Source organism: Aquarana catesbeiana, linkage group LG01 (assembly GCF_042186555.1).
Source record: "Aquarana catesbeiana isolate 2022-GZ linkage group LG01, ASM4218655v1, whole genome shotgun sequence".
Taxonomy (NCBI): Eukaryota; Metazoa; Chordata; class Amphibia; order Anura; family Ranidae; genus Aquarana; species Aquarana catesbeiana.
The window spans coordinates 353483651-353507684 of NC_133324.1; the positions used below are offsets into that span (position 1 = coordinate 353483651).

Sequence of the window (24034 nt, forward strand, 5' to 3'; positions counted from 1 at the left end):
CACTCTTATAAAAAGGAAATATGTATTGCCCACTACCATCTGGTGGCTGGAAAGAACCACCAGTATGGGACCCATTAAAGTGCATAAAGAGAGGTGTATAAAAATTACGAGTGAATTTAAGTTCTCCATCAGCCAAGACCTATCGCAAATTTAAATAAAATAAAAAATCGGTGAATACAAACATTTTTACAATATGTAAAAAAAGAATATGTAAAAGAGGGGGTAATGATAATGTATATCCAAAGGGAGGAAACTTTTATTTGTCCAAATATGTCTAAAGATAAATCTAATAAAAAGGAGAGGATGTATATTTATTTCCAAATCATCAACCCAAAAGTTCCTTTCAACTGTTGTTAATAAAACAATTAATATCCCATTCTATATTCAACCCATTGGGGGCATGAGAACCAAGTTTGTAGATCCAGCTTGTTTCAGACCTGGAGATGGTTCTTTTTCCATTGCTACCCCGCCAATGGGGAATATACTTTTCAATGCCGATAAACACAGTTCCCTTAGGATTCCTGTCATGTACTGCATCATAGTGCCTAGAGACACTGTGTTTATCGAAACCCTGTTTGATATTGGTAATATGTTCTGCTAGCCTCACGTTAAGTTTCCTAATCGTACGCCCAACATACTCCAACCCGCATGGGCACCTGAGTAAATACACAACACATTTGGTTGTGCATGTGATAAGTGATCTAATGGGGTATGTGGCTCCTGTACCACTAGAAGTAAACTCCGTTATTCTTCTATCCCTTAGTGAGTTGATACTGCAAACATTACATCTCCTGCAGGGGGAGAACCCTTTTAAATCACCAAAAAACGTAGGACGTTTAGGTGGAACAGGAATATTCGGTGCTAGCAGATGCCTAAAACTGGTGGCTCCCCTAAATAAAATTTGCGGTTTATCCGACAAAAGGGGGCCCAAAATTCGATCGTTTTTAATAACAGACCAGTGTTTTTTGATTATCCTTTTAATGGCCCAGTGTTGGCTTGAATAGGTTGTGAGGAAAGCTAACCCAAAGTCCTCCCTGTCCGCTATCTGGGGGGGTTTATCACGTAATAATTCCTCACGCTCCCTATTTCCTATCTCAACAATCAGAGAATCAAGCATAACGGGATCGTAACCTTTGATCGAAAATTTTGATTTTAGAATTAGAGCCTCTCTATGGTACTCATTGATATCAGAACAGTTTCGTCTTAGACGCAGGAACTGGCCCTTAGGTACAGCAGACAGCCAAGATTGATGATGACAAGAATCGAGTGGTATAAAACTGTTCCTGTCTGTTGTTTTAAAGTAAGTCGAGGTGGTAATAACATCATTAACAATGGTGATAGCCAGATCCAAAAAATGGATTTGAGTAGAGCTGGCTTCATGGGTTAGTGATATGCCTCTATCATTATTATTAAGTACAGACAGAAAAGTGGTTACAGAATTGATGTCACCGTCCCAAATGAACAGGACATCATCAATGAAGCGTCTCCACATAACCAACTGGGGTGGACTGTCCTTTAGTACCACATCCTCCTCCCACTTGGCCATGAAGAGGTTGGCCATACTGGGAGCAAATTTGGCTCCCATGGCCACTCCCTTTGTTTGTAAATAGTGTGTGCCACCATACCAGAAATGGTTATGCTCCATCGAGAAGTCCAGTAGCTCCATCACGAAATTACATTGCGTGATGGAGATACTGGAGTCCCGATAGAGGAAGTGCCGTACAGCCTCATGACCTAAACTGTGGGATATTGATGTATAGAGTGACGCTACATCTGCTGTCACCAGCATATATGTAGCCTTCCACTCTATTCCTCTCAGTATATTGAGGACATGCTTAGTGTCCCTAAGGTAGGAAGGGGTGCCTACCACCAGTGGTTGTAGAAAAAAATCAATATATTTTCCAACGCGTGAGGTTACTGAATCAATACCACTGATGATGGGCCTCCCTGGTGGATTGATCAAGGTCTTATGAATTTTCGGTAATATGTACATTACCGGTAGCCGAGGGGCCAGGGGGACCAAGTACTCCCTTTCTTTTTTATCAAGAATCCCTAAATTATAACCTTTATCAATCAGGACTTTTAGTTCCCGCTTAAAACCAGAGGTCGGGTCAGAAGGTAAAGGAGAGTACGTGTTTGTATCCGAAAGGATTCTTAATATTTCATTGTTATACGAATCATGATCCAGGATTACTATCGCCCCGCCCTTATCCGCGGGGCGTATAACGATGTCCTTCCTATTCATCAAAGCCTCCAAGCCACTTTTAATATTATGTTGAGTCCGTACTGATCTAATATTTAAATTAGCCAGATCATTCAGTACCAAATCGCGAAAAACGGTGACATTCGGTGCCGTGGTACTGGGAGGGTTAAAGAGTGACGCATTCCTCAATCCTGAATGTGCAACCACAGAAGCCTCTCTACTAAGTTGCCTAGCCGGATTACTTAGAATATATCTTTTTATATTTAATTTGCGCGTGTACTTTTGCACATCAATGAACGTTTGAAACTTATTAAGATTTCGTGGTGGTACAAACTTCAAGCCCTTGCTAAGGGTAGAGAGTTCATCCTTAGAAATTACTTTTGTGCTTAAATTGATGATGCCACTTATATCCTCCTCCTTTTTGGAGTGAAGCTTCCTCCCCCCTCTGCACCCTCTCTTGCATCTCCGTTTCTTTTGTTCCTTCCCTTTCCGACCAACTGAAAATCCCGGTTAGAATGGTTGTTTCCAGTATGTCGGGTCTGGGAGGAATCTAAAGAATTATAATTCCTATTAAAACTTGATATGTTATCATTCATACCATCACGTAAAGGGGAAAATCTGTTCCCTACATTGACCCCATATTGGTCGCGTACCTCATCATTATCACGATAATTTTCCCAGGGCCTCTGTACATGGGAATCAGGAAATGGTTGGTTACTACCACAATTATGGTGGGCCTCCCGATCATTCAATCTCCTCCATGGTAAAGGGGACCGACGTCGTGATCGAGAGGAGGAATTCCTCCTACTTCCTCCACCTCTCCTTTGATGAGGGTGTCCTCGAGATCTCCCATTTCCCCGTAAATGGGGGGAGGGAAAATGACCTCGAGGTGTCTCCACCCTAGTGTTCCCCTGTATGCCTTGGGACACAGACCGAACCTGGGCGCCTGAAATATTATTAGAAGTAATGGGGGTGGGGGGGTCCGTGGAAGCCGGAACTTGCCACTTAAACACCAGGTTGTCCTTATAGTCCTTGGCGTCCCTATTATATTTCCTCCTCTTTTTTATTTTTTGTTCTGACTCCTCCTTGATCAGAAGTGTCTTCAGAGACTCTGATTTACGAGTGTATTCCTGATTCTCTTTAAATGGTGTGAGTTTAGCCTTAATAATATTAATCTCTATGTCCAACATAGAGAGCCTACGTTTCTTTTTGGCTATTAAAAATTGCAAAAACCCCACACCTGCTTCATTAAAATATTTGAACCATTCTGCAAGTTCGTTATCCTCCTTTTGGGGGTTTACCTCCCACCTTAGACTTCTCGGGACCATATTAACTTTTACATACTCTTCTAAATATGCAATATCCCATCTTAGGTGAACCTCAGAAATAGTGAGATTTTTCAATCTGAGAAAGCACCCTGCTAAGTCATCCCCAGGGTCCTCTCTGCCATCAAAAACACCCGTGGTATCTATAACCAACTGAGACCTATATTCAAAAATATCCATTTGCAGGAATACCAGCTGCAATAACTAAGTATTTAAAAGAAAAAGCAAAAATAGGGGAAAAGAAATTGCGCTCGGTGTTCAATATGAATATGAGAACTAATGATAAAAAACCGTGAAGGAAATCCTGCAGCTAAAACACAATAACCCAAATACAGGGGCATACAAACTAAACAATATAAAAAACAGTGTAGCGCTGGATTGTGAGAAAAAGCGCATATATTGATATATGCGAATATACTAAAACCCGTAAATTTAAGAAGGCTATATGTCACTATTCTAAAGTGATCAAACACACATGTGTGACTCTAAAAAGTGTTCAAATAAACCTATATAGGTATATGAACAGTGAATAATATGAACAAATACGTGTATATGATGTGGATATATTACGTGAACTAGATATCAACGTAAACAACAAAGATCAATACCGTTATGATTGGTAATATGTAATTAGGAAAATATGTCAACCACTTGATGTTGATTATTCCAAAAAAAACTTTTTAGTGCTTAACAATATTAAAATTATTAGTTAATCATATGCTAAAAACAAAAGACAAAAATACCCAAAAAATAGTGAAAAATATATGAATAAAGGAGTGGAAAAGTTAGAACCACCCAAAAAGTTCATATACTATAAAATAAGTGTAGAGTCCCAAAGTTGATGAAATTCCAGCATATAATTTCAATTCAGTGTTCCACTGCAACTGTAGCCCATCACCAAGAGAATAAGGCTGGAGGCTTACCAGACAGCCTGCGACCACCCTTATTCAGGGGGGTCTAAACAGGCTCAGTAGAGATGTATGGGTCCAGTAGATCTCACCTAGAAGGGCTCCACAGGAAGATATTGCTTGTGGTCACCGGATACTTTCCAGAGGTGTTCCTCGCTTGGCAAATCGAGGGGTTCCAGGCAAAGTACAACAGTATTGTCAGCAGGTGCCCCAAAAAGAAAAAAAGGACTCCGATAGTGCAGACCAATCTTACTGCTTTATTTAAAAGGATGCCATCAAATATATATAAAAACAAAACTTCTGGCAGGGGATGGTAACAAAAACAAACTCCACCGCCGTTTAAAATCAAATCGCGCATGCGCGACACGAGCTCACGTTGTGACCCTACGGCCGTTTCGTCACAACTGACGTCATCAGGGGTACGTGGCCACGCTCGCGCATGCGCTATAAATACACAAGCGCCGTAGCGCCATAGCTTATTCATTGGCTGAGGGAGAACGAGGGCGGACATCAATCCACTGAATCCAGTGCTGTCAATCACTCCAGCACAGTGAGACCGCCCACACATACACACCTCCTCTTCGCTTTAGATAAAGAGATGTTCACCTGGGGCAAGACCATGTGTTACACTGCCATCTAGGGGTTGAAAAAGAGCAGAACCAAAACATATTCCAAAAAAAAATAAAATGAATACTTGTTAAATGTGTAAACAAACAAGCACTCTTATAAAAAGGAAATATGTATTGCCCACTACCATCTGGTGGCTGGAAAGAACCACCAGTATGGGACCCATTAAAGTGCATAAAGAGAGGTGTATAAAAATTACGAGTGAATTTAAGTTCTCCATCAGCCAAGACCTATCGCAAATTTAAATAAAATAAAAAATCGGTGAATACAAACATTTTTACAATATGTAAAAAAAGAATATGTAAAAGAGGGGGTAATGATAATGTATATCCAAAGGGAGGAAACTTTTATTTGTCCAAATATGTCTAAAGATAAATCTAATAAAAAGGAGAGGATGTATATTTATTTCCAAATCATCAACCCAAAAGTTCCTTTCAACTGTTGTTAATAAAACAATTAATATCCCATTCTATATTCAACCCATTGGGGGCATGAGAACCAAGTTTGTAGATCCAGCTTGTTTCAGACCTGGAGATGGTTCTTTTTCCATTGCTACCCCGCCAATGGGGAATATACTTTTCAATGCCGATAAACACAGTTCCCTTAGGATTCCTGTCATGTACTGCATCATAGTGCCTAGAGACACTGTGTTTATCGAAACCCTGTTTGATATTGGTAATATGTTCTGAGATATATATGAGAACTAATGATAAAAAACCGTGAAGGAAATCCTGCAGCTAAAACACAATAACCCAAAAGAAACGGAGATGCAAGAGAGGGTGCAGAGGGGGGAGGAAGCTTCACTCCAAAAAGGAGGAGGATATAAGTGGCATCATCAATTTAAGCACAAAAGTAATTTCTAAGGATGAACTCTCTACCCTTAGCAAGGGCTTGAAGTTTGTACCACCACGAAATCTTAATAAGTTTCAAACGTTCATTGATGTGCAAAAGTACACGCGCAAATTAAATATAAAAAGATATATTCTAAGTAATCCGGCTAGGCAACTTAGTAGAGAGGCTTCTGTGGTTGCACATTCAGGATTGAGGAATGCGTCACTCTTTAACCCTCCCAGTACCACGGCACCGAATGTCACCGTTTTTCGCGATTTGGTACTGAATGATCTGGCTAATTTAAATATTAGATCAGTACGGACTCAACATAATATTAAAAGTGGCTTGGAGGCTTTGATGAATAGGAAGGACATCGTTATACGCCCCGCGGATAAGGGCGGGGCGATAGTAATCCTGGATCATGATTCGTATAACAATGAAATATTAAGAATCCTTTCGGATACAAACACGTACTCTCCTTTACCTTCTGACCCAACCTCTGGTTTTAAGCGGGAACTAAAAGTCCTGATTGATAAAGGTTATAATTTAGGGATTCTTGATAAAAAAGAAAGGGAGTACTTGGTCCCCCTGGCCCCTCGGCTACCGGTAATGTACATATTACCGAAAATTCATAAGACCTTGATCAATCCACCAGGGAGGCCCATCATCAGTGGTATTGATTCAGTAACCTCACGCGTTGGAAAATATATTGATTTTTTTCTACAACCACTGGTGGTGGGCACCCCTTCCTACCTTAGGGACACTAAGCATGTCCTCAATATACTGAGAGGAATAGAGTGGAAGGCTACATATATGCTGGTGACAGCAGATGTAGCGTCACTCTATACATCAATATCCCACAGTTTAGGTCATGAGGCTGTACGGCACTTCCTCTATCGGGACTCCAGTATCTCCATCACGCAATGTAATTTCGTGATGGAGCTACTGGACTTCTTGATGGAGCATAACCATCTCTGGTATGGTGGCACACACTATTTACAAACAAAGGGAGTGGCCATGGGAGTCAAATTTGCTCCCAGTATGGCCAACCTCTTCATGGCCAAGTGGGAGGAGGATGTGGTACTAAAGGACAGTCCACCCCAGTTGGTTATGTGGAGACGCTTCATTGATGATGTCCTGTTCATTTGGGACGGTGACATCAATTCTGTAACCACTTTTCTGTCTGTACTTAATAATAATGATAGAGGCATATCACTAACCCATGAAGCCAGCTCTACTCAAATCCATTTTTTGGATCTGGCTATCACCATTGTTAATGATGTTATTACCACCTCGACTTACTTTAAAACAACAGACAGGAACAGTTTTATACCACTCGATTCTTGTCATCATCAATCTTGGCTGTCTGCTGTACCTAAGGGCCAGTTCCTGCGTCTAAGACGAAACTGTTCTGATATCAATGAGTACCATAGAGAGGCTCTAATTCTAAAATCAAAATTTTCGATCAAAGGTTACGATCCCGTTATGCTTGATTCTCTGATTGTTGAGATAGGAAATAGGGAGCGTGAGGAATTATTACGTGATAAACCCCCCCAGATAGCGGACAGGGAGGACTTTGGGTTAGCTTTCCTCACGACCTATTCAAGCCAACACTGGGCCATTAAAAGGATAATCAAAAAACACTGGTCTGTTATTAAAAACGATCAAATTTTGGGCCCCCTTTTGTCGGATAAACCGCAAATTTTATTTAGGGGAGCCACCAGTTTTAGGCATCTGCTAGCACCGAATATTCCTGTTCCACCTAAACGTCCTACGTTTTTTGGTGATTTAAAAGGGTTCTCCCCCTGCAGGAGATGTAATGTTTGCAGTATCAACTCACTAAGGGATAGAAGAATAACGGAGTTTACTTCTAGTGGTACAGGAGCCACATACCCCATTAGATCACTTATCACATGCACAACCAAATGTGTTGTGTATTTACTCAGGTAGTGGCCTAGCCAGTCTCCAGATCTTATTTACTTAGAAAATATGTGGAGAGAGCTGAAGGTTCGAGTCAGCCTTGAAACCTTAATGACTTGGAGAGGATCTGCAAAGAGGAGTGGGACAAAATCCCTCCTGAGATGTGTGCAAACCTGGTGGCCAACTACAAGAAATGTCTGACCTCTGTGATTGCCAACAAGGGTTTTGCCACCAAGTACTAAGTCATGTTTTGCGAAGGGGTCAAATACTTATTTCACTCATTAAAATGCAAATCAATTTATAACTTTTTTGAAATGCGTGTTTCTGGATTTTTTGTTGTTATTCTGTCTCTCACTGTTAAAATAAACCTACCAATAAAATTATAGACTGAGCATTTCTTTGGCAGTGAGCAAACGTACAAAATTAGCAGGGGATTAAATACTTTTTTCCCTTACTATATATGTGAATCTGTACTTCCGAAATATTGGGCACAAATGCATGCCACCGACGGCTCGCTCCCGCCGTGCATGCCATCCACTAGTAAAAGCACCTCCCCCGCTACACTGAGATTAGCTAGGCACACAGCCAGTGTCATTAGTACAGTGACAGTGCATATTTTTAGCACCGATCAGTGTATTAGTGTCACTGGTTCCCATAAAAGTGTCAGTTAGGTGTCCTATTTGTCTGCTGCAATAGTCGCTAATCGCCGCCATTACTAGTAAAATAAATATATATTATATATATATATATATATATATATATATATATATATATATATATATCCCATAGTCTGTAGACGTTAAAACTTTTGCGCAAACCAATTAACATACTCTTATTGGGATTTTTTTTTACCAAAGACATGTATATTGCATTTTAAAAAAATATAGCTTTTGCAATAGTGTTTAAAGCAAACCTGTGCCTTGGTCATACAGGGCAAAGTAGCAGTGTTGCTTGAATCCTCCATGTGCTACTAGCAGCTGGAGAGAAGCTTGGGCATCCTTCAAACTAATTTCTAACCCAAACTCAGGCTTTTCTGATTAATTTCCTGCCTCGTAGCTCATTGGAATAGTGGGAATTCGGATTAGAGATGGGTTTGGAGGATGCCTAAGCTCAACTTTACTAGCAGCACATACATTTCGGTCACTACGTCTAGCCCCATTCAACTGCTGGGATCAAAGAAAATACCTGGCAGTTCTAAATTTGAATGGGCAAGCTCAATATACACGTTATAATCTACTTTAGATCTACGAAAAACTACATAGAGCAATTGCTTGCCTGAATGGATAGATTAGGTAGGGTTTTATATTACAGTTTTGATAAATCTAAAGTTGTTTGTACGAAGATTCTATGGTCAAGATTATAATGTGTATGATGACTCTCACTCCTATGTGAAAGCACTGGTGGTAGGTCTATCCAGGGCTTTTTTCTCAGAAAATAGGTGCAGAAACTCAACCACAACCCCCCAAAATCCCCCCCCCCCCGACACACACACACTCAAAAATGCATCAAATTGCGGGTATGGTCAAATTTCACTAACAGTGGGAGGGTGCATTATGTACAGAGTGCAAAGTTTGGTGTGGTTACACACAGAGTTCAAGGGTTTGCTATGTGCAGAGTTCAGGGGTGTGCTACATACAGGGTGCAGAGTTCAGGCATCTTCCACAGCTGATTACCTCTGCATCCCCCATCCACATCTCACCTGACTTCTTCTCTAATACCTCCCCACACAGTGTAAGTGGCTCCGCCACTCTCTCACTTGCAGGGAGATCATCCAAAGGGGGTGTCAGCAACCGCACTGCACCCCAGGCACCTGCATCTCCTTTGTCCCCATACTGCACTTAGAAAACACAGGAAGCCAGACTTCTGTGTTTCCAAGTGACAGTAGTGAGCAGGGAGCAAAGGGCCTGAGCCAAAAGTGGTGGAACAGAGTTTTACCAGGTTCCAGCTAAAAAAAAGCCCTGGGTTTACCACATGGGGAGGAGAGAGTCCTCAGCCTGTTTATGCTTCTACTAGAGGAATTCAAAAGTCACACAAAGTTTGCTTTATTTGCTCCTGGCAGAGCCATGGGAATTCAAGGAAAGGTGAGTATGTGCTACCAGGGCAGCCATTAGAAATTGTGCGGCCCCTTACACAGCTTTAGGCCCCGGCCTTAACAACAACATTCCCCAGGGCCCTCCCACTGGCTGTCCCACTGAATCCTCCCACTGGCCATCCCATGTCCTCCTCCTTCTCCACCCCATGTCCTCTTCATCCTCCTGCTCCATCCCATGTCCTCCTCCTCCAGTCAAATGTCCTCCATCCCATGTCCTCCTCCTCCTCCAGTTCCATCTCTTCCTTACCATCCCTCCTCCAGTCCCATCTCCTCTACCCCATTCCTCCTCCAATCTCATCTCCTCCATCCCATTTCCTCTTCCAGTCCCATCTTCTCCTACCACAGAAGGGGGGAAGTGGGACAGGAAGGGAGCAGGGGAACAGTTGGGGGGCAGTGGGTTAGGAGGGGGGGAGTGTCACAGGAGAAGAGCAGCATGACAGGAGGCGGCAGCCGGATGGAAGGGGGGGCAGCGGGACACGCGGGGGGGGGGGCAGTGGAACTGGACGGGGAAGTGTCATGGGGGGAGGTCAGCGGGACAGGTGGGGGGCAGCGGGACTGGTGGGAGGCAGTGTCACAGGTGGGGGGCAGAGGGACAGGTGGAAGGCAGTGTCACAGGTGGAGGGCAGCAGGACAGGTGGGAGGCAGTGTCACAGGTGGGTGGCAGCGGGAGGTGAAAGGCAATGTCACAGGTAGGGGGCAGCAGGACAGGGTGGGAGGCAGTGTCACAGGTGGGGGGCAGTGGGACAAGTGGGAGGCAGCGGGACAGGTAGGTGGTACTGTCAAAGGTGAGGGGCAGTGGGACAGGTGGGAGGCAGCTGGACAGGTGGGGGGGGCATCTACCTCCTCTCACAGTGTAAGTGGCTCCGCCACTCTCTCACTTGCAGGGAGATCATCCAAAGGGGGTGTCAGCAACCACACTGCACCCCAGGCACCTGCATCTCCTTTGTCCCCATACTGCACTTAGAAAACACAGGAAGCCAGACTTCTGTATTTCCAAGTGACAGTAGTGAGCAGGGAGCAAAGGGCCTGAGCCAAAAGTGGTGGAACAGAGTTTTACCAGGTTCCAGCTAAAAAAAAGCCCTGGGTTTACCACATGGGGAGGAGAGAGTCCTCAGCCTGTTTATGCTTCTACTAGAGCAACTCGAAAGTCACACAAAGTTTGCTTTATTTGCTCCTGGCAGAGCCATGGGAATTCAAGGAAAGGTGAGTATGTGCTACCAGGGCAGCCATTAGAAATTGTGCGGCCCCTTACACAGCTTTAGGCCCCGGCCTTAACAACAACATTCCCCAGGGCCCTCCCACTGGCTGTCCCATTGAATCCTCCCACTGGCCATCCCATGTCCTCCTCCTTCTCCACCCCATGTCCTCTTCATCCTCCTGCTCCATCCCATGTCCTCCTCCTCCAGTCAAATGTCCTCCATCCCATGTCCTCCTCCTCCTCCAGTTCCATCTCTTCCTTACCATCCCTCCTCCAGTCCCATCTCCTCTACCCCATTCCTCCTCCAATCTCATCTCCTCCATCCCATTTCCTCTTCCAGTCCCATCTTCTCCTACCACAGAAGGGGGGAAGTGGGACAGGAAGGGAGCAGGGGAACAGTTGGGGGGCAGTGGGTTAGGAGGGGGGGAGTGTCACAGGAGAAGAGCAGCATGACAGGAGGCGGCAGCCGGATGGAAGGGGGGCAGCGGGACAGGCGGGGGAGGGCAGTGGAACTGGACGGGGAAGTGTCATGGGGGAGGTCAGCGGGACAGGTGGGGGGCAGCGGGACTGGTGGGAGGCAGTGTCACAGGTGGGGGGCAAAGGGACAGGTGGAAGGCAGTGTCACAGGTGGAGGGCAGCAGGACAGGTGGGAGGCAGTGTCACAGGTGGGTGGCAGCGGGAGGTGAAAGGCAATGTCACAGGTAGGGGGCAGCAGGACAGGGTGGAAGGCAGCGGGATAGGTAGGTGGTACTGTCAAAGGAGAGGGGCAGTGGGACAGGTGGGAGGCAGCTGGACAGGTGGGGGGGCATCTGGACAGGTAGGGGCAGTGTCACACACACCTAAGGAAGCACCAGTCTTCCCAGCTTTCACCTGTCCTGCAGTGCCAGGAAGGGTAGCTGAGCCTATGTCCCATCTCCACCAGGATCTCCAGCGACAGCTGCAAGAAAGAGCGGGAGGCTTCTCCACCCTGACCTCCTCCTCCATGGGGCCCTCCGCTGGCACCAACTGGCCTCACCCACCCCGCACAGCCTGGCACACACTGGTACCTGACCGGAGCCTGCCTGACTGTAACTGCGGGCCCCGACCTGCATGCACAAAAGAGCAGGGGGCTCCTTTCCCTTGATGACCTCCTCAATGGGGTCCTCCGACCTGGCAGCTGACCTCACCCCATCCCACACATTGCCTGACAGTGGGCCCCGATCCACACACACACATGGGATCCACCCACCTCTCCACCCTGCCCTGCATCTTGGCAGCCGGTCTGCTCTGACGGCAGCTGCCTCCTATTAAAGATGGTCTGAGTTGTGACCCGTGGTCTGGGCCCCTTACTTGTGTACCAGCTGTACCCCCCTGATGGCAGCCCTGTGTGCTACTAAGGTGGGGGGCAATAAAGAATACCTATTGCTTTTTACCTTTATTGGCAGAGCATAGCTTCGCTTTAAAGCTTAAATCCAGACACCACTATTTTCCAATTATTTGATGTGCATTGTGTTGCTTCACACTACTGGTAACTCTTTCTTTGTCATTCTTCTGGATAGTACAGCTCCCGCTTTACTTCTGGTCCAACCTGCAATGAGCGCTGCAGGACTCATAGACCTCAGTACTGGTGTGGTATCTCTCCATTCGCCGCCTTCAGTCTTGTGTTTTGTGGCTGAAAACAGGGAGTCGGGTACTAACTTACAGCGCTCAAGTCCAGATTGGACCAGAAGTACAGTGGGAGCTGTAGCATCTAGCAGAATGACACAGAGTGATTTAAAAATGAGTTAGAAGCGGGGAGAGTTAACAAAAACTATTTACGCCTCTAATAATTGGACAATATTGGTGCCCAGGGTTGGGCTTTAAGACATGTGTTGGAGCTACAATATGTTGTATTCATAGTGGAACTATAATGGTTATATAAAATGGTAGTAAGTATGTCTGTTTCCTTTTCCTGGCACTATTTCATTAGGAATGTTTAAAAATTGAGCTCCAGGCAGATATATAGTAAAAGGCACAAATTAATGTAGCTCTATACTCATGAACACATCATTAAATGGTGTCTGCCTTTTGCAGTCTACTGTACAGCAGAGTCCAGAGAGAGGGAGGAAGAAGCAGCACAAGAAACATGCTAATAAGAGGAGAGAGCAGAGTGACAGATAGATGATCTCATTAGGCCGAGTTCACACTGGTACGACACGACTTTGATCCCTGATAATACCAGGCACTGTGTCTGATATGAATACTTAGGGGGAATTCTACACACAATGTAAAAAAACCGGCATGGGTTCCCCTTAGGGGAGCATACCAGGCTCTTCCGTCTGGTATGGATCTTCAGGGGAACCGCCATGCCCAAAAAACGGCGTTGGGGTCCCCCCCAAGATCCATACCAGACCCTTATCTGAGCACACAGCCCGGCAGGTCAGGAAAGGGGGGGGGAGAGATCACCCCCACCCCAAAGCACCTTGTCTCCATGTTAATGAGGATGAGGGCCTCTTCCCGACAACCCTGGCCGTTGGTTGTCGGGGTCTGCGGGGGGGCTTATCGGAATCTGGAAGTCCCCTATAACAAGGGGGCCTCCAGATTCCGGCCCCCACCCTATGTGAATGAGTATAGGGTACATTGTACCCCTACCCATTCACCTAAAAAAAAAATCAAAAATAAAACACATTACACGTGCTTTTAAAGTAATTTAATAAGGCAGCTCCGTTGTCTCTTCCGATCTCTTCTCCACTCTCCGCTGATGTCTTCTAGCCTTCTCCGGTTCTTCTCCCTCTGTCTGCTGCCTTTTGCCTCTGCTGGGTCTTCTCCAGTATCTTCTCGCTCTTTTGCCAGGTCTTCTCTGCTGTGTTCTCCTTCTGTTCTTCCGATGTTGACTCGACGCTCTGTCCCGCTCTAATGCTGGGTGCGCCACTACTTATATTGGCATAGGACGGGCTTAATGGAGGCCCACCCCTTATGACTTCACCGTCCATCATGCCCCGGGCGGTGACATCACACGGTGACCCGCCCCATGCCAATATAAGTAGTGGCACACTGAGCACCCGGCATTAGAGCGGGAGAGAGCGTCTAGTCAACATTGGAGGAAGAACAGAGGGAGAAGACAGCGGAGAAGACCCAGCAAAAGAGCGAGAAGATACTGGAGAAGACCCAGCAGAGGCAGAAGACAGCGGACAGAGGGAGAAGAACCGGAGAGGGCTAGAAGACCTCAGCGAAGAGCAGGAGAAGACCCGGAGAGGGGAGAAGAACTGGCAGAGGCAGAAGACGTCAGTGGAGGAGGCAGAAGAGATCGGAAGAGACGACGGAGCTGCTTAATAAATTACTTTAAAAACATGTGTAAGGTGTTTTATTTTTTACATGTTTTTTAGGTGAATGGGTAGGGGTACAATGTACCTCATACTCATTCACATAGGGTGGGGGGGCCGGGATCTGGGGGCCCCCTTGTTAAAGGGGGCTTCAAGATTCCGATAAGCCCCCCCGCCCGCAGGCCCCGACAACCAACGGCCAGGGTTGTCGGGAAGAGGCCCTTGTCCTCATCAACATGGGAACAAGGTGCTTTGGGGTGGGGGGGCGCAGGGCCCCCCTACCCCAGAGCACCCACCCCCCCATGTTGAGGGCATGTGGCCTGGTACGGTTTGGGGGGGGGGGCGCTCGCTTGTCCCCACCCCCTTTCCTAAACTGCCAGGCTGTGTACTCGGATAAGGGTCTAGTATGGATTTTGGTGGGGCACCCCCACGCCGAAGGACCTGGTATGCTCTTGGAGGGGGAACCCATGTCAATTTTTTTTTAAATTTGGTGTGGAGTTTCCCTGTAAGATCATCAGAGCATGCCAAAGTCGGATCAGTCAAGACTGCGACCCGACTTCAGTGATATTCAATGGGCCGAAGTAGGATCAAAGTCGGACCAAAGTAGTGCAAGGAGCATTTTCAAAGTCGGACTGACTTGTGTCGGACCAGTTAAGACGGCTTCCATAGGGAAACATTGATTTTCACACGTCATGCGACATGAGCTCCCAATGTCAGAGCGTTTGTCATACCAGTGTGAACCCAGCCTTAATATGCTTCTTCTCCTTCTTTTACTGTCAAGTCACAGGGTGCAGGAGGGAAGAAGTCCTGTAAGTGAGAGTAAACCCTGGTACGGTACACACTAGCAGTTTTTTTTTTGTTCAACCCAGTGGGCTGAATGAAAAAAAACCTGATGAGCTTGGGAAGAGGCACTGTACTAACTATCTGATGTTAGCACAGCGATCATTCCCACTGAGCTATTGTGGTCTGACAGGGGAACACCCCCAGCCATTGGCTGAGAGCGCTGACTGGATGCCGATAGGCAAGACCTTTTTCAGTCATGCCCCTTCGGCTGACTTCTGCTGAACCGGCTTCCGTACACAAGGGCCAAATGTTGGCCAGTTTCTACTGAACCGGCCAATACAGCCCAATATTCACCTGTGTGTGTGGGGGGGGGGGGGCTTATAACTACCACACAGACAAATCAGGTATCCGCTTCCTCCTCCACCAGGCAGGACTGTTTTGTATGGCAGAGCTGTGTAAATCTCATGACTGAATGGGCAGAAATATACATTATTAGGCAGATAAAACAGCTCCCTTATATGTATTTCACCTGTGATTAAGATTAGGATTTTTCCCAGACCTTCCACGGTAAACCACCACTACACAATAAAGACCACAAAAGCTAGTGCATACGGTTTATTGATGTAGGACACGAACTGCCATAATAAATACGTCAAATTTCAATAGTGTCCACCTGTGGAAGAAAAGCCTTCAACTGATCTTGTACATCTGCGATTTCACACAGGGGATTTCCTTGTAAACGTAGCACCGAGAGGCGACGACAGCTGACCAGTGGTTGGAGGTCTGAAACTTTCGATATTTCTAAGATAACCAGTTAAGGCAAAACAGATTTCTGAATTGTAGACTCAGTCCTCAACCATATCTTATATTTGAAGAAAAGTCCGGTAACCATAAATGCAAGACAAGAAACACACCAGATCAATAGACAGTGTAGAATCTGTCAAACAGAGAAACTTCTACTGAAGCTGAAACAGCAAAAATTGGGATTTATTGTTTTTCAAATAGCTTATATTTCTTGTGAGAAATACAACAGTGACTTACTCCACCTCCACTATTAAGCCATTTAGTATTCCAGAGCTAATACATTTAAATGACTGGACTATGGAACTGGAAGTGATACATTTAATAATTTCCTACTGTTACAATTCAGGTAAGGTAGCAGTGTGGCATGCATTTGCACAACTGCATAGAAAATGGATTGCTAGTTTTTTCTTTGTCATCATACACACTGGGTTTGAGTTACTAAAATCGGAGAGAGCAAAATCTGGTGCAGCTCCTGCATAGAAACCAATCATCTTCCAGTTTTATTTTTTTTCAAAGCTTAATTGAACAAGCTGAAGTTAGAAGCTGATTGGTTTCTATGCACAGCTGCACCAGATTTTGCACTGTCCCGTTTTAGGCTCCATTCACACCTAGGTGATTTGAATCACGGGCGGAATCACATTTCACATTTGCGGTAAACGTGGGACGTGACTAATCGTGGCAAAATTGTGCAAACAATATCATGGGACGCATGTCGCCCAAAAGAGGTTCAAGAAATTCTTTTGGGCTACACAAAACCCGCGATTTTGTTTGCACGATTTTACCGCAATTTTTGCATGACAATCGCGGCAAAATCGTTCTTCGTTTGGGGCGCCATTAAGAAATAGTGTGGAATTGCCTGGCAGACTTTTGGCGATTCCGTCTGCAATTTAAATCGCCTACGTGGGAATGGAGTCTAAGTAAATCAACCACTCTGTGTATATAGAAAAAGCAGGGATAATAAAGCCACTAAGAGGACAAGAAAGAAATAAATTATACTACGCAGCTAGCATTTTCAGAAAGAAAGGTCAGCAACTGCAGCTCATATATTACTTTAAGTATAGATTTGCTTTCATTTGAGAAGTCAGAGAATGGCAGGAAGTCCATGTGTTTGCATAAAATAAATAACACCAAAAATGTGCTGCAAACATTACACTTACATGCATTTGTGATGTGTTCCATGCTATACTTTAACCACTTCAGCCCCGGAAGGATTTACCCCCTTCCTGACCAGAGCACTTTTTACAATTTGGCACTGCGTCACTTTAACTGCTAATTGCGCGGTCATGCAATGCTGTAACCAAACGAAATTTGCGTCCTTTTCTTCCCACAAATAGAGCTTTCTTTTGATGGTATTTGATCACCTCTGCCGTTTTTATTTTTTGCGCTATACACGGAAAAAGACCGAAAATTTTGAAAAAAAAATGATATTTTCTACTTTTTGTTCTAAAAAAAATCCAATAAACTCAATTTTAGTCATACATTTAGGCCAAAATGTATTTGGCCACATGTCTTTGGTAAAAAAAATGTCAATAAGTGTATATTTATTGGTTTGCGCAAAAGTTATAGCGCCTACAAACTAGGGTACATTTTCTGGAATTTACACAGCCTTTAATTTATGACTGTCTATGTCGTTTCTTGAGGTGCTAAAATGGCAGGGCAGTACAAAACCCCCACAAATGACCCCATTTTGGAAAGTAGACACCCCAAGGAAATTGCTGAGAGGCATGTTGAGCCCATTGAATATTCATTTTTTTTGTCCCAAGTGATTGAATAATGACAAAAAAAAAAAAAATTACAAAAAGTTGTCACTAAATGATATATTGCTCACACAGGCCATGGGCATATGTGGAATTGCACCCCAAAATAAAAATAAAATTTCCAAAGCTGCTTCTCCTGAGTATGGGGATACCACATGTGTGGGACTTTTTGGGAGCCTAGCCGCATACGGGGCCCCGAAAACCAATCACTGCCTTCAGGATTTCTAAGGGCGTACATTTTTGATTTTACTCCTCACTACCTATCACAGTTTTGAAGGCCATAAAATGCCCAGATGGCACAACCCCCCCCCCCCCCAAATGACCCCATTTTGGAAAGTAGACACCCCAAGCTATTTGCTGAGAGGCATGTTGAGTCCATGGAATATTTTATATTTTGACACAAGTTGCGGGAAAGTGACAATTTTTTTTTTTTTTTTTTGCACAAAGTTGTCACTAAATGATATATTGCTCACATAGGTCATGGGCATATGTGGAATTGCACCCCAAAATACATTCTGCTGCTTCTCTTGAGTACGGGGATACCACATGTGTGGGACTTTTTAGGAGCCTAGCCGCGTACGGGACCCCGAAAACCAATCACCGCCTTCAGGATTTCTAAGGGTGTACATTTTTGATTTCACTCTTCACTGCCTATCACAGTTTCGGAGGTCATGGAATGCCCAGGTGGCACAAACCCCCCCCAAATGACCCCATTTTGGAAAGTAGACACCCCAAGCTATTTGCTGAGAGGCATGGTGAGTATTTTGCAGCTCTCATTTGTTTTTGAAAATGAAGAAAGACAAAAAAAAAAAATTTTTTTTTTCTTTTTTTAATTTTCAAAACTTTGTGACAAAAAGTGAGGTCTGCAAAATACTCACTATACCGCTCAGCAAATAGCTTTGGGTGTCTACTTTCCAAAATGGGGTCATTTGGGGGGGTTTTGTGCCACCTGGGCATTCCATGGCCTCCGAGACTGTGATAGGCAGTGAAGAGTGAAATCAAAAATTTACGCCCTTAGAAAGCCTGAAGGCGGTGCTTGGTTTTCGGGGTCCCATACGCGGCTAGGCTCCCAAAAAGTCTCACACATGTGGTATCCCCGTACTCAGGAGAAGCAACAGAATGTATTTTGGGGTGTAATTTCACATATTCCCATGGCATGTTTGAGCAATATATAATTTAGTGACAACTTTGTGCAAAAAAAAAAAAAAAAATTTGTCTCTTTCCCGCAACTTGTGTCACAATATAAAATATTCCATGGACTCGACATGCCTCTCAGCAAATAGCTTGGGGTGTCTACTTTCCAAAATGGGGTCATTTGGGGGGGGGTTTGAACTGTCCTGGCATTTTATGCACAACATTTAGAAGCTTATGTCACACATCACCCACTCTTCTAACCACTTGAAGACAAAGCCCTTTCTGACACTTTTTGATTACATGAAAAAATAATTTTTTTTTGCAAGAAAATTACTTTGAACCCCCACACATTATATATTTTTTTAAAGCAAATGCCCTACAGATTAAAATGGTGGGTGTTTAATTTTTTTTTTTTCACACAGTATTTGCGCAGCGATTTTTTGGGGAAAAAACACACTTTTTTACATTTTAATGCACTAAAACACACTATATTGCCCAAATGTTTGATGAAATAAAAAAGATGATCTTAGGCCGTGTACATGGATACCAAACATGACATGCTTTACAATTGCGCACAAACGTGCAGTGGCAACAAAATAAATACATTTTTAAAAGCCTTTAAAAGCCTTTACAGGTTACCACTTTAGATTTACAGAGGAGGTCTACTGTTAAAATTACTGCCCTCGATCTGACAGTCGCGGTGATACCTCACATGCATGGTGCAATTGCTGTTTACATTTGACGCCAGACCGACGCTTGCGTTCGCCTTAGTGCGAGAGCAGGGGTGCTTTTTTTTTTTTTTTTTTTTTCTTTATTATTTTTTTGCTTTTTTATCTTATTTTAAAACTGTTCCTTTCATTTTTTCATTTTTTTTTATTGTAATCATTTTTATTGTTATCTCAGGGAATGTAAATATCCCCTATGATAGCAATAGGTAGTGACAGGTACTCTTTTTTGAAAAAATTGGGGTCTATTAGACCCTAGATTTCTCCTCTGCCCTCAAAGCATCTGACCACACCAAGATCGGTGTGATAAAATGCTTCCCCAATTTCCCAATGGCGCTATTTACATCCGGCGAAATCTAAGTCATAAAATGCTCGTAGCTTCCGGTTTCTTAGGCCATAGAGATGTTTGGAGCCACTCTGGTCTCTGATCAGCTCTATGGTCAGCTGGCTGAATCACCGGCTGCATTCTCAGGTTCCCTGTTGAGACAGGAGAGCCAGAGAAAAACACGGAAGACGGTGGGGGGGGGCATTCTCTCCCACTGCTTGTAAAAGCAGTCTAGAGGCTAATTAGCCGCTAGGATTGCTTTTACATGAAAGCCGACCGCTGGCTGAAAAGAATGATACCAAGATGATACCTAAACCTGCAAGCATCATTCTGGTATAACCACTCAAAGTCGTGAATGCTGTACCTGAAGACAAAAAAATGGTTAACAATAAAGCACAGTAAACGGTAAAGTATAAAAAATTGCATACCTGAAAAGCAAACATGATAAAACATAATAACAATAAAACATTGCAGAATAGAATACAGTAAAAAAGAGCAGAACAATAGAGAGAGAGAGAATAGAGAGAGAACAATAAAACGACAACTATTATTTTTTATTTTATATTTTTGTTTGTGTTTTTGTAACTGTAACTTTTATAACTGTAACCGGTTCCAGGTTCGGGTCTCTCAAAATGCGATGGCATCTTGGGAGACACTGTGAAAGTGTGCCTAGTCTGTGGAATGCTGTACCCTACGCTAATACTCAACTAGTGAATGGTAGCGTTCAAAACATTCACCAATGCAAAGACCAGGATTGTCAGGACAGGAGGGACAATAATAGCGGGTGTCACGCCTATATCCGCGTTTGCTGCAGACACAACATCTTTTTTGGGGGGGTTCGTTGGGTAGGGGTATTCGGGAGGACATAAAAATGCCTCTCATGCAGCCGACTGCATTTGGTTGGGGATGTGAATGGGGGAAGTACGGGCGCTGCGGAAGTGGTGGGTTCCCAATTAGGATTGGCGAATGCAGCAGGAAGGGCATTATGGGCACGACGGGCCTGTGTTTGTCTTTTTGGTGGCAGCGGGACACTATTTGTGCTTGCCACCTCACCAGCTTGAACTGCACTTATGGGACTCGCCACGTCACCAAGTGTTACTGCAGTGCTGGTTTGACTATGACCGGGGTGTACTAGGCCGCTGGCGCTTGCCAGTTCACCAAAACGCTACCAAAAAAACTGTTAGCGATCGCAGGGATCAGGCCTGACTCTGCGAACGCTGCAGTTATGCGTTTAGTGTTTTGTAAGTGACAGTGACCGCGGGCAGGCAAGGACGTACCTGTAAGTCCTTTTGCCTGCCCGTGCCATTCTGCCGACGTATATAGTCGTGCGGCGGTCGGCAAGTGGTTAAAGTGCTGCAATGGTGTAAATTTGAATCATTGAAATATGATAATTTTCTTGCAGATGCATTCATACAGCGTTTAAAAATGTATCCAATTGCCTATGGTTTGACCAGTTGCCGTCCGCCCACAGTACATTTACTGCGGGCGGGCGGCATGGGCTGGTTGGATTACGTACATGTATTTCGTCCAGCCTGGGGCATGCATCACACCGTTCCGGAGACGACAACTCTCAATCGCTATGCGATTACATGATCACAATGTCAACAAAGATCATATGAAAGAATGCCATTCATAACAGCTGTGCTTCCTATACAGTAATGCTGTGATTGGCCCACACCTATTACATGGTACTGGGGCCAATCCTAGCACCCAGTACCATGTGATTAGCTATAGCCCATCACAGATCACTAGTAATCACAGTTGTTATGAATGAAACCCATTCAGGACAGTTTAAAACATTGCTGTTACTGTGATCATCACTGTACCGCAATCACCATATTAGGAAAAGTGCCTGAACAAGGACCTTCACAGAAGGATCACCAGATATTATTTTAATGAAAGCTGCAGATTTATAAATATTGAAAAAAGTTTTAAATTTAATGAACATGTTAAGGCCGGGTTCACACCTATGCGGGTTTTATCTCGCATCCAGTTCGCATAGCAGAAGAATGTGACCAGCTACCTACGGAGTCGGTTTACATATCCCTGTTGTGCATCTTTAGCTCCATTTCAGGGCCGAATTCAGGCAAAGATTCGTCCCTGAACTGGAGAACAGGGACGCACAGTGTTCCTGTGCGATCCGCAGCCAGTTCCAGAGTGAACCGAGCTTTGATAGTGAATAATGTAAAAGGCATGGCAATATACATTGTAAGAAAAGCTTATAGTTAGAATTCCGTGCAAGCTGAACGGAATATAGTGGAGTTGTGAAGCTGCTCCCTTTTTACTAAGTACTATTCACCATGTGTACAGAATATAAAGCACATCAAGTGTTCACAATTACACAAACAAATGTGCTTATTCATGATTTCACGAGTTGGTACACTTTTCTCTATAAATCCATTGCAATTCTTCATGTCAGATTCAGATTTTGTTCTTTGTACGAGGCAAAACTATCTGAAGCCTGACATTTTTTAGATTTTTTTTTTCTAATTCAATCTTTCCATAATTGTGGAGTTTTTTTTTTTTTCACTAGCTTATTATATGTGTATTTCCTGGCTTATTGCAATCATATTTAAAAAAATGCCCTGTACACACGGTCGGACATTGATCGGACATTCCGACAACAAAATCCATGGATTTTTTCCGACGGATGTTGGCTCAAACTTGTCTTGCATACACACGGTCGCACAAAGTTGTTGGAAAATCCGATCGTTCTGAACCCGGTGACGTAAAACACGTACGTTGGGACTATAAACGGGGCAGTAGCCAATTGATTTTGTTTCTTAATTTATTCTGAGCATGTGTGGCACTTTGGGCGTCGGATTTGTGTACACACGATCGGAATTTCTGACAACGGATTTTGTTGTCGGAAAATTTTATAGCAAGCTCTCAAACTTTGTGTGTCGGAAATTCCGATGGAAAATGTGTGATGGAGCCTACACACGGTCGGAATTTCCGACAACAAGGTCCTATCACACATTTTTCATCAGAAAATCCTATCATGTGTACAGGGCATAAGGGTGTTTTCCATATGATCAAATGATACCATAAAAGACTGTAACAGAAAAAGAAAATGTTCAATATACAGCACATGTTATATACTTTAGAAACAGGGTGAAACAATTGTTTCTTTTTCAATGTACTGTCATGAATACGGGCTGCAATTTACTAAATGTCAGCACCCAGTTCCATTTTTCACCAACATGACTGAACTGAAATGTGTATAGACAAGAATATATTTGTTCAAAAATATGGTTCTATTTTTATAGTGCATGCATATCCCTTCATTGGGAAGTAGCAAAAGTTGATGGTGGAGCCAGATGACAGAACCTGGGGTAATCGGAGCTGATGAGGCGGGCACTGATTGTGGTGGTGAGGGGTATGGGAGATGATGGGAGGAGGGATAGGAAATGCTGGAGTAGGGCAGCTAGGCTTGTGTTATGGTGAGTTAATAAAGTGGTGAGGGATCAGCTGAGAAGAATGGGACATATGAGATATAGAAACAAATCAGAAAGAGAGTCTTTGGACAGCAGATCACAGACAACAAGGGGTGAAAGGAGTCAGCAGGAGCAGATTGTGGTCAGGAGGTGAGCAAAGAGTAGACAACAGTTGAAGATTGTGGATGTGGAAAGCAGACAAGAGAATATTGTGAAGAAGGAGCAGGGAAGGTATAAGACCTCTCTCCTTACTTCCTGTCAACAGGTAGAGTCCATACGCTTTTCTTACCCATATATGCACCTAAAGAGCAGGGTTTAGCAGTAGCAGGCAACATTAATTTTTTGAAGTCTGTCTCCACTTTGACAAAGATGAGATATACAATGGCCTCAATGTAAATGCAATATCCTAAAATTAATTTATGTGTCTGTAACTTCATCAGCTTCATGTTCTGAAAGTCTGTTTTGGAGAATCAGGTGTTATTTTATTTAGAACAGAGCAAGGTAGTGCAAAAGATAAAAGGAAAATTGAGAACGGGTTACTGCAGCACTGAGGAGAGCGAAGTATTGGATTCCCCGTGATGGTGTAAAGCCGGGATGCAAGGACCCTCCACTAACAATGACAGGAAATAGGAAGTGCTCTGCGCTTTTAAATTATACAGAATAAACAAATATATTGATAACTGT

At 44.1% G+C, this 24034-nt stretch overlaps 1 protein-coding gene across 5 annotated transcripts in view; it reads right to left on the reverse strand.

The window, feature by feature from the left end:
• Positions 1-15770: 15770 nt before the first annotated feature.
• The window catches only part of RABGGTA (Rab geranylgeranyltransferase subunit alpha), a 100269-nt gene continuing 92005 nt past the window's right edge, over positions 15771-24034 (reverse strand). For all 5 annotated transcript variants that reach the window (XM_073632813.1, XM_073632829.1, XM_073632823.1 and 2 more), the window contains one exon: positions 15771-15969. In XM_073632813.1, the coding sequence (XP_073488914.1) occupies positions 15821-15969 (149 nt within the window). In that variant the 3' untranslated portion in view covers positions 15771-15820. The remainder of the gene's footprint in view (positions 15970-24034) is intronic.